Source organism: Macaca fascicularis, chromosome 20 (assembly GCF_037993035.2).
Source record: "Macaca fascicularis isolate 582-1 chromosome 20, T2T-MFA8v1.1".
NCBI classification, from domain to species: domain Eukaryota; kingdom Metazoa; phylum Chordata; class Mammalia; order Primates; family Cercopithecidae; genus Macaca; species Macaca fascicularis.
The window spans coordinates 53,280,984-53,295,282 of NC_088394.1; the positions used below are offsets into that span (position 1 = coordinate 53,280,984).

Genomic DNA, 14,299 nt, shown 5'->3' on the forward strand with positions numbered 1-14,299 from the left:
CAAGCTTCTCCTCTGATTCTCAAGGAAAATCTGAGCATAGCCACAAAACCCACTATTACCAAGGACATGGCCAATATCATGCTTGATGGGGAAAACAAAGATCTTAAAAAATATAAAGAAAACACACACACAAAAATGTGGCTCCCCTGAAAATGTGCTTCCCCCTTCAAGGGTTAAATCAAATTTTGCAGAATGTTGTTATGACTATCAGTGCCATTTAATCTTAGACATTACTAAGACTAACTCCTGCTCCACTGGTGCAAGGAAGCATCAGAATCACCCCAAGGCTCATCAGACATGTCAAATCCCTCCCTGCCCCAAACCTACTGAATGAGGACCTCTAGAGGCCAGGGAGTTTGTTTTAAACACTCTCTGAAGGTGATTTTACACTTGATCTTAGTCAAAACACTGAGAAACAAACGATCAAAGGTGATTTTAATGAGACATCCTGTGCATATATACAACAACTGAAAAGCGGTTTTTAAAAGCATGACCAGTTCACTTGTAACATCAGTTTTTCGTTCTTGATGCCAATCTCTGGCTCTCAACTTTTTATTTTTTTTGAAGTGAAGAAAGTCCCCAAATTTTTGTCGGGGAGGTCACTTTCACTTGTTCCCTCCACCAGCCTTCCCTCCTCTCCCTCCACTTCTCCCTCCATTTTATGCTCTCTCTCGAAATGTCTTACACAACAGATGTCTGGCCTACTTATTTAAATAAATGCCCCACCCTTCTTTATTCTGCCAGTCAAATCCAGCTGATTCAAAGATAAATGAAAGAACCATGGAGGAAGGCAGCATAGAAAGCCCAAAATAATACAGATAAGCAACCTCTGATTCTCAATGAAAATCTGACACGGTGCAAGTCCTTATTTAAGATGCAGTAGTGCCTGGAACAATAGTGACATCTAGTGCCCAGGAAATCTAAGAAGCATGAATTATCAGCCCAAAGAGGTGGGTGGAAGTAGAGAATGTATGGTTAAGGTTATTTGTCTAGGCATGTTTGAACAATGGAGAAAACTGAGTTCCAGAAATCCTAAAATTCTAATTCTAATCACTCTCCAGGCAACTGACTCTGTTCTTATGGGCACAAGTTACCTTAAATATTTGCAGTATGCAACAGAAATTAGATATAATGCTCAGTACTATTATGAGTTTAATGAATTTAATGTTTTTAGGGTCATCATGGAAATAGATAATTTTTTTTTTTTTTTTTTTTTTTTTGAGATGGAGTCTTGCTCTGTCGCCCAGGCTGGAGTGCAGTGGCCAGATCTCAGCTCACTGCAAGCTCCGCCTCCCGGGTTTACACCATTCTCCTGCCTCAGCCTCCCAAGTAGCTGGGACTACAGGCGCCTGCCACCTCGCCCAGCTAGCTTTTTTTGTATTTTTTAGTAGAGACGGGGTTTCACCATGTTAGCCAGGATGGTCTCGATCTCCTGACCTCATGATCCGCCCGTCTCGGCCTCCCAAAGTGCTGGGATTACAGGCTTGAGCCACTGCGCCCGGCCGAAATAGATAATGTTAATACTCATTTTTATTTAAAAAAAAAAAGAGATTAGCCGGGTGCAGTGGCTCACGCCTGTAATCCTAACACTTTGGGAGGCCAAGGTGGGTGGATCATCTGAGGTTGGGAGTTCAAGACCAGCCTGACCAGCATGGAGAAACCCTGCCTCTACTAAAAAGACAGAAAATTAGCTGGGTGTGGTGGCACATTCCTGTAATCCCAGCTACTCGGGAGGCTGAGGCAGAAGAATCACTTGAACTCAGGAGGTCGAGGTTGTGGTGACCTCAGATCATGCCACTGCACTCCGGCCTGGGTAACAAGAGCAAAACTCTGTCTCAAAAAAAAAAAACATTTCATCTTTCTAGGAGAAAATGCCAAAAAAATTAGCATGTTGATTTTTTATCTGCTACTCCATCATTAGGAGACAGAAGTTCTCAAAACCTTCAATATTAAATATTAAAAAATAAAACAAAAAATGGAAAAAAAACACAACAAAAGCATGTATATATTCATACATTATTCATACCATGACATAGACAAAACCCAACATTTAACTTTTTATTCTTTCAAAATGAAGAAAAGTCTTAACCTTTTAGGGGTAGGGTTGTTAATAATCTTTTTTTTTTTGAGACGGAGTCTCACTCTGTCACCCAGGCTGGAGTGCAGTGGCGCCATCTCCACTCACTGCAAGCTCCGCCTCCCGGGTTCACGCCATTCTCCTGCCTCAGCCTCCTGTGTAGCTGGGACTACAGGCGCCCGCCACCGCACCCGGCTAATTTTTGTATTTTTAGTAGAGACAGGGTTTCACCATGTTAGCCAGGATGGTCTCGATCTCCTGACCTCGTGATCTGCCCATCTTGGCCTCCCAAAGTGGTGGGATTACAGGCGTGAGCCACCGCGCCCAGCCAATAATCTTATTTTTGATCCACAAAGTACAAGCAATTTTTCCTTCTTAAGCCCCTCTTCTCCCAAAATGCTTTAAAAACACAAACACACCTCAAAAATCTCAAGAAACTCATTAGATGCAGCATTCTCTTAAAATTGCACTGTTTTTAACATACGCAATACTGCTAAATACTGGTTTAACCTGAGAGGAAACAACAAGAGTTCTGTTATTTACATGGTTTAAACCACAGCTTATTTGTATTCAGAAGTATCCTATTATACAACATATCATATAGTAATCAAGCAAAGCCAAGAACAAGTTCCTAACTTAGAGCTTCAACAAACAAATGTCTAATCCTTCAATTCCTATCTCAACATGTCTCTGGCTACTTGCATGCTTGGGATTAGTGCATTAGATGTCAGTAAGTTGAAAGGCCTGCTTTTTTTCAGTTTTTCTAGACAGTCAGAACTTTCCAAGTTTCCAGTTAAAGCCCTTATCCCTGGAGCCTCATTGTACTGCAATGTTACCAGGACACAAAGGTTTCTTTTGTCTCACTGCTGCCCTGTTCATTCTTTCCTTTTAATTGAAAACCAAAGTGAACTCAACAGCACTTCTCCCCGGGTGCTGCTTTGGGGGACACTATATGTCTTATTTGCTAGTCTGCCAACATAAAACAAAATATCATTCAAGTGAGAAGTGTAATGACGAAAAAGCTTTGTGTCTGAAACAACACAATATGGGTATCTGCCTACCTCTACAAACGAACACATATTATTCTGGGGTCATCAGGGTCAGGGAAGGGGGAGTTCAGAATAATCAGCCTCAATCCTACAGTTGAGATTGAGGTATAACTTTCCATAAACTTCTATCTCCATGTTGCACATGAATGCCAGTAACAGAACTGGGACTGGAAGCCAGGTCTTTTCTGGTACAGAACACCAGTTCTGATGTAAATCAATTTTCCCAGGGTATCTGTCCATTCCAGTCCATGTCTTCTCCCACATCATCCTTTTTTTTTTTTTTTTTTAAGACAAAGTCTTGTTCTGTCCCCAGGCTGGAGTACAGTGGCGTGACCTTGGCCCACTGCAGTCTCCACCTCCCGGGTTCAAGCGATTCTCCTGCCTCGGCCTCCTGAGTAGTTGGGACTACAGGCACAAGCTACCATGCCTGGCTAATTTTTGTATTTTTAGCAGAGATGGGTTTTCACCATTTTGGCCAGGCTGGTCTCAAACTCTTGAACTCAAGCGATCCTCCTGCCTCGGCGTCCCAAAGTGCTGGAATTACAGGTGTGATCCACCGTGTCCAGGTCTCCCACATAACTCTTAAAATGGAAGCTGCTGCACATTCTCTGCAAGAAAATACCAACTAGTACATATACACAGTCAAGTCGTCCATTTCGGAGGTGAAGCCTGTTGGATTATACCAGTGATGTTACTCAACATATAAGCTTGAAATATCCAAATAAGCTTCCTCACATGAAGACAAATGGTCCTATTAATATCTCTTATTAATCATTTATTAATTTATTCACATATTTACTGAGAATCTACTATATGCCAGGCACTGGGGAAATCAGAAGTGGCCAAAGTCAGATAGTCTTTTTCTTATGGAGCTCATTTATTTCACATTCTAGCAGGAAAGAGATAGACAAACCAGTAGGCAAATAAATAAAGACAACTTTCAGATAGTGACAAATCTATAAAAAATGATATTACTGGCCAAGTGCAGTGGCTCACGCCTGTAATCCCAGCACTTTGGGATGCTGGAGTGGGCGGATCACCTGAGGTAAGGAGTTCGAGACCAGCCTGACCAATATGATGAAACCTCGTCTCTACTAAAAATATAAAAATTAGCTGGGCGTAGTGGCATGTACCTGTAATCCCAGCTACTTGGGAGGCTGAGACAGGAGAATCACTCGAACCCGGGAGGCAGAGGTTGCAGTGAGCCAAGATCGTGCCACTGCACTCCAGCCTGGGCAACAAGAGAGAAACTCCTTCTCAAAAAAAAAATTGATATTACCGATAGCAATTTTAGGTGGGGTGCTTAGGGAAGGTCTCTAAAAGGGAGAGCTGAGCAGAGGGCTAAGCTGTGAAATGCGTCTTGCAAAATCTGAGGGCAGAACATTTTGGGCTGAGGAAATAGCAAGTCTGAGGCCTTGAGATGGACTCAGAAAGCATGGTGAGAGAGAACATAAAGGGCAGCAGGCTGCAGTACAGTCAACATGAGAAAGAGTGGCTTCAAGATGCAACAAGGAGGTGGGTTGGCCTAAATAATGTAGAGCCTTCAAAGGCCTGATACAGAATAAGACTTTAGTCTAAATATAAGGGGAAGCCACTAGAGTATTTCAAATAGAAAAGTGACATGATGCCATATATGGTTTTTAAAGTTCCCTTTCTTGTCTAAGGAATAGATTATTGAGGATGAGAGCAGAAACAAACCAATTAGATGGTCACAGGAGTCCAGAAGAAAGTCTACTAGTACTACAGTAGCAGTAGATACCTAGAATTCAAGAGATTTGGAGTATATTTTGGAAACAGTTCTTGGCCCAGGCACCTGGAGGCATAGGACTACCAGTTACTGGGACTGGGAGGACCAGAAAAAGAAGAGACTTTGGGGAAGGGCAGTGTGATGAGAGTGGGGGTTATGTGGCACAATATTGAGAATTTTGATTCAGCTAAGTTACATTTGGGATGTCTATTAAGACATTTAAGTGGATGACCAAAAGGCAACAATGAGCCGCAGCAAAGTCATCTTTGCAGATTTCTCAGCCCTTCTATGGAGAGAGGGCATGCTATAACCAGTAGAGAACATCTCACTAAGAATACAGGAAAGTTGCTAAACATGTTCTTTTAAAACTCAGAGGCCAATTTCTCCCCTGGATGAAGCTGGCTGCACTGCCCACCTGTCTGAGAGTCTAATCCCAGTACTATTAGGATTGATGCCTTGAGTTAACCCTGAGAAGGATGTGGACTTTTGACAACACCCTTGCACACAACACAAACTCCACAACCCGTTGCCAGCTTTTCAGAATCACAGGAAAATCAGTGTTGAAAATGACTTGAGAGATCACCAGGTAGAAAACCCCCTTCTGTTGATGAGGAGATGACATCCATAGATACTGATGAGAAAATGGACACCTTACAGGTTTTCCTCCAGGTACAAAGGATATTCTGTATTCCTTCAGTTCTTTCAGTTCTTCTTCTCTTCGTTGCTTTTCTATTAGTTCCTGCTGTCGAGAAACCTCATCAAGGAAGTTGGTCTCATCTTCATCTAAGCCTCTTACCATGTTTTCTGAGGAAATAATTAAACAGGGAACACTTAGCAGGCTAAAGGGAAAAATAAGATTTTTCCTTTCCCCTTTTTTAATAAACAGCAGATTCTTCAGGGGATTAAAAAAAAAAAGAACTGGTAAATACCATCGCGTTTGAATAGATAACAGCGCATAAAAAAACAAGGCATTTTTCCCATTACTAAATATTACCATAGAATTAAAATGGGTGTTTTGAGCTCTAAACAAAAATATTCAATGTGGTTTAGAAGGCTGAAGGCTGTCTCTTTTCCACCAAATGAGCATCTGGAGACTTGAAAATCAAGACAATTCCATGGCTAGTTAGGAAAAGTGCTGCACGAGGCAAAAGTGCGTCAAAAATACCCCACAGAGTCCCTTGAACTGTGTTTTCGGAACCTTACTGAATTTGAACTGTTCCTCATACTCCTGCTGCTTCCTGTCCTTCTGTTCCTGTAGTCTTTCATACAGAGAGCGAGGGTCATAAACCTCCTCTGGACATTCTGAAAGGAAAAGGAGATGGGAGAGAGGTGGAGGGGGAGGAGATACATACTTCAGATTGTTTTCATATTATTTTGGAATCACAAAAGCTTTTAAAGACAAAGTCAAGTCTCTGCATGATCTGAGGGTGTGGACAACACAAAAATAGTACAAAGTCCAGTTTCCCTTCGGACCTCAGAGAGGGGCCAGCAGTTCTCAAAGCCAACTATCAATGTCAATAGCGCCCATGGCCTGAAACAGTTAACTGATTGAGGGGCCAGCCCTAACCCTCCACAGCAGCTGTGTTCTCAGTTGTTCAGACCATGGATGCACCTGTATAGATGGAGGAGAGGAGCAGAATCTCTTGGAAGGCAGTGTGGTAGGCAGAAAAGGAATAGGATGTGAGTATCCTGGCTCTACTCCCAGCTGTGCAGGACCTTACACAGGTGACTTCACCCCTCTGAGTCTCAGTTCCTCAACTCTAAAGTAAGGACAATTGGCCAGCATGGTGGCTCACGCCTGTAATCCCAGCACTTTGGGAGGCCGAGGCAGGAGTTCAGGAGTTTGGAACCAGCCTGGCCAACATGATGAAACTCCATCTCTACCAAAAATACAAAAATTAGCCAGGCATGGTAGCAGGTGCCTGTAATCCCAATTACTCGGAGGGCTGAAGCAGGAGAATCTCTTGAGCCCGGGAGGCGGAGGTTGCAGTGAGCCAAGATCGCACCACTGCACTCCAGCCTGGGCAACAGAGTGAGACTCCGTCTCAAAAAAGTAAATAAATAAAACAAAGTGAGGACAATTAATACCTACTCTGCAGGGCTACTGCGTGGATTAAAGACCATTATACTGAATGTCACAGTATACCTTCTGGATCTTCAGGTTTTCGAACTTTCTCCCATTCTTCTTGCCTCCTTTTGCGCCGTTCATCTAGTTCTGCCTCAGACACAAACCTCTTTTTGATAACAAGGTTACCATCATCCCCTCCATCCATAATGAAACAACCAATCTACAAAACAAAAACAAAAACAAAAATATCATTTCAAGTGAGAACTGCAATTAAAATTCTAAAGAGAAACAAGGAGATTTAGCTCTGTCTCACCCAGCAACAAACTAAAAATTATCTTCCAACTTTGAATTGAAAAAATTCTCAGCCGGGCGCGGTGGCAAATGCCTGTAATCCTGGCACTTTGGGAGGCCAAGGCAGGCAGATCACGAGGTCAGGAGTTCAAGACCAGCCTGACTGACATGGTGAAACCCCATCTCTACTAAAAATACAAAAATTAGTCAGGCACCTGCTACCACGCCTGGCTAATTTTTGTATTTTTGGTAGAGATGGAGTTTCATCATGTTGGCCAGGCTGGTTCCAAACTCCTGAACTCCTGCCTCGGCCTCCCAAAGTGCTGGGATTACACGCACCTGTAATCCCAGCTACTCAGGAGGCTGAGGCAGGAGAATCACTTAAACCTGGGAGGCACCCAAGCCTGAGCGACAGGGCAAGACTCTGTCTCAAAAAAAAAAAAAAAAAAAAAAAAAAAACTCTCAAATAGTTTAATTTATAGGCCATTGATGAAAGCACATGAATACACTTTTCCAAACATATCAGGGAATTTTTATTAACATCGATGTTATCTACACAGTTGGCAAGAGGACCTGGAATAATTCTTATTACCTGGTGTTCCATAGTAAATCTCACATTGCAGGTACTTCTCTGTCCTTCTAATCTAGATAAATTGGCCTCCTGAGCATCCCATCCTTTTCCCAGCTTTATCCTCCTTTATTTCTGTAACATCTGACATTGCTTCTTCTTGAAATTCCTGTTTCTGGGACATTACACTACCTTGATTCACCTGCTCTTGCCTCCAAGTAGATTAAGATGGAGAATCTCAGCTACTGAAGATTTAGTGATCAAGTCCAGTCTGTACAGCAGGGAACGTGAACAAACCATGAATGGAGAAAGTGAGACTGGAAGAACAGATCTCCCAACTCCAACTTCAGTTCCATGTACTTTCCTGAATATTAATCTGACTCTTCATTTATCTCTCTCCTGACCTTCCTCCTTGTAAACCCCTTGTCTGTGCCATTTAAGATTTGAACTTCAATCCTTCTCTTTTCTCACTCTCACAATCACCTCAACCATTTTATGCATATTTTGACACAGAAGATTACCTAATCTGTTATTTCTACCTGAGCTTTTCTTCAGAGAGAAGGAAATAAAGATAGCAGAGTGTGTATTACTTATTACTTCTTTTTTTTTTTTTTTTTTTTTGAGATGAAGTCTTGTTCTGTCGCCCAAGCTGGAGTCCAGTGGTGCAATCTCAACTCACTGCAACCTCCGCCTCCCGGGTTCAAGCAATTCTCCTGTCTCTGCCTGCTGAGTAGCTGGGACTATAGGCGTGTGCCAACATGCCCAGCTAATTTTTGTATTTTTAGTAGAGATGGGGTTTCACTATGTCAGCCAGGCTTGTCTCGAACTCCTTACCTCGTGATCCACCTGCCTAGGCCTCACAAAGTGCTGGGATTATAGGTGTGAGCCACTGCAGCTGGCCGTATTACTCCTTTTAAACTAAATCTCTGTTTTTCTTTATTGGTTTCTTTCCTTTTGAGTAACTGTAGAATCAACCCCTACCCAGACATGTTATGTGTTATTCACAGCACTATGCGCTAACAAGGAGGCACATATTCAATCCAATGTCCATTCCAAGATGACCACTAACAACAAAAACAGTAAGTTTCCACGCTACCACAAAAATAAGGCAGCTAACTGCTAATAAGCTCTTACCATGTACTGTATTCTTTTTATGGATATTATCTAATTAACATGGTCATTGATCCTATGAGAAATATTATGTTTATAGATGAAGTTGAGGTCCAGAGGAGTTAGATTATTTGTCTAAGGTGATACACGTGGTGAATGGTAGAGCCAAGAACCAAAGTCAGGCCTAACATCAAAAATTCATACTCTTACCAACTTTACCATACTCCTCCCCAGAAAACACTAAATCTTGGTTGAAAACAAAGACATGTCGACTTCAGCTTTCTTCCTACTTCAAATTCTAGTGTTAAGAATATTCATGCAACATTTTTATTTAGTAAAGCTAGAAATGGAAGCTAAAAAAACAAAACCAAACGTTCAGAACAAGAGAATAGTCTCAGCCTGTTGCTGAGGTTTAGTTTAATGTAACAATAATAAGAAAGAATTGTGAAAATTACTAGAAAGAAATGAAATCAACTGACAGACGCTGTTGCTCCCACCTAAAGCCCACAACCTGGACACTTCTGATTTAGCAGCACTCAACGACTCCAGCCAGAGGCTCATTACTGAAGCAGAACTATTCAGTCTCTGTGAAAATGCCAAAAATTCCTCAAGTTCTACAGAACAACCTCTTATGAAACCAGAGCCAACAATTTCTTAAACGTCTCTGGCAGAGAAAACGTGAACTTTCTAGGGCTCTAATGATTGGGAGAGACATTCTGGACAACCCTCAGTTTCCCCCTTTCTCATCCCCTATTAACCATTAAGTCTCCTTTCTCATCCTGTATTAATCACTTGGTTTCTTTCCATCACCCATTTTTCCTAAATAATTCAGAGTAGGATAGGTCCTTATAGCCTACCTAACACGATAATCACTCGACATCTGAATTTACCATACACACCCAGGAGAAGGTCATCCAACTCATATATTAAAACTTCAAGAGGGACCACTGCACTCCCTTCCTAGGCAGCCAACTCCCTCTCTAAGCAGATTTGACTGTTAGGATAGTTCTTCCTTAAACTGAAGTGAAATCTGTTTTACTATAAATTCAACACATAGGTTCAATCCACTGGGACTATACAAAAAGAATCGAATCTTTTCTAACATGACCATATTTCAGTTGTTTGAAGACAATTCCCATGTTCTTCCTAATTTGTTGTTTTTCTGAGCCAAACATTCCTAGTTACTTTAATCTTATAAGATGGAGAAAAATAATCATGTCTCCGGGAAATGAATTTATCAGATTAGATATGATTTAAACCTGGGAAATACTAGGATATGGCAATGCCATTGGTGCCCCAGTAAATGTCTCTCTTCATTCTTGTTATATATATATAATTTTTTTTTTTTTTAGGACAGAGTCTCGCTCTGCCTCACAGGCGGAGTGCAGTGGCATGATCTTGGCTCATTGCAACCTCCGCCTCCCAGATTCAAGTGATTCTCCTGCTTCAGCCTCCTGAGTAGCTGGGATTACAGGTGTGTGCCACCATGCCCGGCTAATTTTTGTATTTTTAGTAAAGATGGGGTTTCATTATGTTGGCCAGGCTGGTCTTGAACTCCTGACCTCAGGTGATCCACTGGCCTTGGCCTCCCAAAGTGTTGGGATTACAGGCATGAGCCACTGTGCCTGGCCTATATTTTTAAAACAGAAAATTAAAAAATCTTCCAATATGCCAAAAAAAAAAAACAACCAAACCCTAGATTTTTACATTTCCATCTAAATAAGAAATCAGAGAGCCTCCTGGGTTCAAGCAGTTCTCATGCCTCAGCCTCCCGAATACCTGGGACTACAGGTATGCACCACTACACCTGACTAATTTTTTTTTTTTTTTTGCAGAGACAGGGTTTCACTATGTTGCCCAGGCTGGTCTCAAACTCCTGGACTCAAGTGATATGATCTGCCCACCTCAGCCTGCCAAAGTGCTGGGGTTATACGTATGAGCCACTGCACCCGGCCTACAATCTTTTATACACAAGGACAAAACCAGAAATCAGTTGGTTAATGAAAATAAGAAATAAAGCAAATGCATACATTAAAAAAAAAAAATTTTAAAGACAAGTGCTGCAGGGGCAAAAAGGGGACAAGAAATGTATTTCTCATCAGCTCTCAGTGCGTTGGTCTCCCGAAAGCAAAGTCACACTGTCAAAACTAATGCACACTTATAAAAGTCTGCTCTTTAAAACTAATTTCTTAATTCAGGTTGGGCATGGTGGCTCATGCCTATAATCCCAGCACTTTGGGAGGCCAAGGCAGGAGGACCAGCCTGGACAATAAAGCGAGACCCCCCCATCTCTACAAAAAAATTTTTAAAACTAGCCAGGCATGGTGGTGTGTGCCTGTAGTCCCAGCTACTCAGAGGCTGAGGTGGGAGGATCATTTACTCCAGGAGGCTGAGGCTGCAGTGAGCCATGATTGCACCACTGCGCTCTAGCCTGGGCAACAGAGTGAGACCCTGTCTCAACAAATAAATCAATTAATTAATAATAAAACTAATATCATAATTCTGGCATTCCCTTGATCCCCAAATAAAGAAAGTAAGCCAAGTTAGATGGCCACAATAGTAATAAATTTCTGTAAGTTTAAAAGGAGTAGACTAAAACATAGACTGCTTTATACATCTTTTTTCAAATTAGCATTTTCTTCTGTAGGTCCTCATTCTCTGCATGGCTTTGCTCAGGCTGTTCCCTCTGCCAGGAATATCCTTGCTTTCTTTTCACCCCATGCAAACTGCTGCTCCACCCACCCAGAATCTCACTGAAGACCATCTCCTTTATGAAAAGACCTCCTAGAGTAGTTAATATGTATTTCCTTCCTTTGTGTTCCTGCTATGATCATTCATAACTCTACTACAGCCCTTATTCATTGTGTTTTATTATCTATGACTGTTCCAACAGCTCTTCATCTCCACAGTGCTTATTATTATTAGCACAGTATCTGGCATATATTAGGTATTCAAATACTTACTAAATAAACCAACCATGAGGAGCTGAAGAATCTGAGCAGGGAGGAATGAACTCACATGAACATTCCTAGGTACTGTCAAGTGCAAGCTATAGAGATTGGTAGCCATCAAGCAAGTATTTGCTGAAGTGTCAGTATCATAGGAATTCTATTCAAACACCATACAATTTATGCAGTAAGAAACAAAGGACCAAAACTTAAATCATTTTACTATATCATATAATTGATATCATCTCTCAAAAATAACTGCTACTTTCCTTTAATTTCAACTGATTAAAAATGGTCACTTAACCTGCAAAAGCAGTACTTGATGCAGACAGCGTATTTCTTTGAAGAGTCCAATGGCTGTTTATTCTGCAAGAAAGAGGTGATAAGTACCTGTAACTTACTGCCCTGCTGGAAGTAGACAGAGAAGCTAGAAAACTAGATTGTAGTGACTTCTAATTCCTATTGTCTAGGTAAATTTTCACAAGTCTCTTCTTTTCCCCTTTTGTTTGCTAGAGTAATTAAAAACAAAACAAAAGACAAACAGCCCAGGGATATCGGGGATATGGGCTCTAACTGTGAAGATCCCTGTAGGAATGCAGAGGACTTATATTAGGAATGCTTATTTTGTCCTTACTGTGTTCCACTTTAGAAAGAGTAAACAAATGCTGTCAGCTTTCCTTTACTCACATGTTTTTTCAAAGTGACTCAAGTTTAATTATCAAACTAAACATTACATTATTTTTTAAAGGATTTATTCAAGTTCTTCAAATAGGGAATTCATAGAAAACTAAAATCATTTCAAAATTCACTTTGTCCACCAAACTTAAAGTTCAAACTGGCACAAATAAAGAACGTGGTTTTCAAATCTGCCTGACAGTCAAGAAAACAAAGTTCTTATATTTCAAGCCAAAGTAACTGTTAAACACTGAACCACTGGGTTTACATTGGAGACTGTGGTATTTAATTTCCAGGGTGGTGGGACAAAATGGGCTCAGTTCTTACACAGCACACTACACATTTTAAAATACAAAACTTACATTGCTGCTCCCCAAATAATTGCTATTCCTAACTTGAAAAATGACTCCATTAAGTTAGTGCCATGACACAGGTAATGAGATCTGGTTTCCTATGGAATTGAATTATGTGATGGCAAACTACTTAAGTGTTTACATCATTGGCCACCATATCCTTCTAATTCTAAAATTAGAGAGACTGTACATGTAAAAACACACCAGAATCAGGTTTCTGTGTTCTATTGTTTTAAGGCTTCACTCTGAGTAGCAAAAGCAATAGGTCAATTCATTTCCTTCTGTCAGTAAATACAGATTATTGCTTTCCAACATTTTTTACTCTGATGTTCAAGTCACATTGTACTTCAAAATGCAGGACAGCAACTAAGAGGAATTTGCCATCTGGCTAACTCAACTATATTCCAAATAAAGACTGCTTTCTGGACAGAAGGCACTTCTACCAAGATACAATAATTTAGATTTTTAAAAATTTAGCTGACTTTTCCTATATCATAAAATTTATTTAGAGGATGGTAACTGCTAACAGAGAGCCTGCTGTTAGTATTTATTACTAGGCAAAGTAAAGTCAATCTTCTAACACTGAAGCTTATTTAACATACTCCAGTAGCAAAGGAGACTAAAAGAATCTAAAAACCACAGAAAAAGCAATTTAATCCATATTTTAAATGTTTATTATAAGGGGCAATTTACAATAACCTTTCAGGCATCTATGAAACACATACAATAAAAAATTCGGCTTTGCAATAATCTCTCAGGCATCTATGGAACACATATAATAAGAAATTCGGCCAGGCGCAGTGGCTCACACCTGTAATCCTAGCACTTTGGGAGGCCGAGGCAGGTTGATCACTTGAGTTCAGGAGTTCAAGATCAGTCTGGCCAACATGGTGAAACCCCATCTCTACTAAAAATACAAAATTAGGCCGGGCGCGGTGGCTCAAGCCTGTAATCCCAGCACGTTGGGAGGCCGAGACGGGCGGATCACGAGGTCAGGAGTTCGAGACCATCCTGGCTAACACGGTGAAACCCCATCTCTACTAAAAAATACAAAAAACTAGCCGGGCGAGGTGGCGGGCGCCTGTAGTCCCGGCTACTCGGGAGGCTGAGGCAGGAGAATGGCGTAAAAACCCGGGAGGCAGAGCTTGCAGTGAGCTGAGATCCGGCCACTGCACTCCAGCCTGGGCGACACAGCGAGACTCCGTCTCAAAAAAAAAAAAAAAAAAAAAATACAAAATTAGCCAGGTGTGGTGACATGCACCTGTAATCCCAGCTACCTGGGAGGCTGAGGCAGGAGAATCACTTGAACCCAGGAGGCGAAGGTTGCAGTGAGCTGAGATTTCACGCCACTGTACTCCAGCCTGGGCAATAGAGTGAGACTTCGTCTCAGAAAAAGAAAAAAAAACAAAAAGA

General features: G+C 41.3%; 1 protein-coding gene across 4 annotated transcripts in view; it reads right to left on the bottom strand.

Annotated features, from left to right (window-relative positions):
- Positions 1 to 14,299, bottom strand: part of PSME3IP1 (proteasome activator subunit 3 interacting protein 1) — a 35,404-nt gene that overhangs the window by 15,700 nt on the left and 5,405 nt on the right. Inside the window, exons 2-6 of one of the 4 annotated variants that reach the window (XM_074027041.1) lie at positions 12,163 to 12,224; positions 7,020 to 7,161; positions 6,077 to 6,175; positions 5,524 to 5,677; positions 3,562 to 3,734 (exon numbers count right to left, since the gene is read on the bottom strand). In XM_074027041.1, the coding sequence (XP_073883142.1) occupies positions 3,590 to 3,734; positions 5,524 to 5,677; positions 6,077 to 6,175; positions 7,020 to 7,146 (525 nt within the window). In that variant the 5' untranslated portion in view covers positions 7,147 to 7,161; positions 12,163 to 12,224 and the 3' untranslated portion in view covers positions 3,562 to 3,589. Of the gene's footprint in view, positions 1 to 3,561; positions 3,735 to 5,523; positions 5,678 to 6,076; positions 6,176 to 7,019; positions 7,162 to 12,162; positions 12,225 to 14,299 lie in introns of those variants that run through there. The other 3 variants (XM_074027042.1, XM_074027040.1, XM_074027039.1) reach the window with 3 other exon arrangements.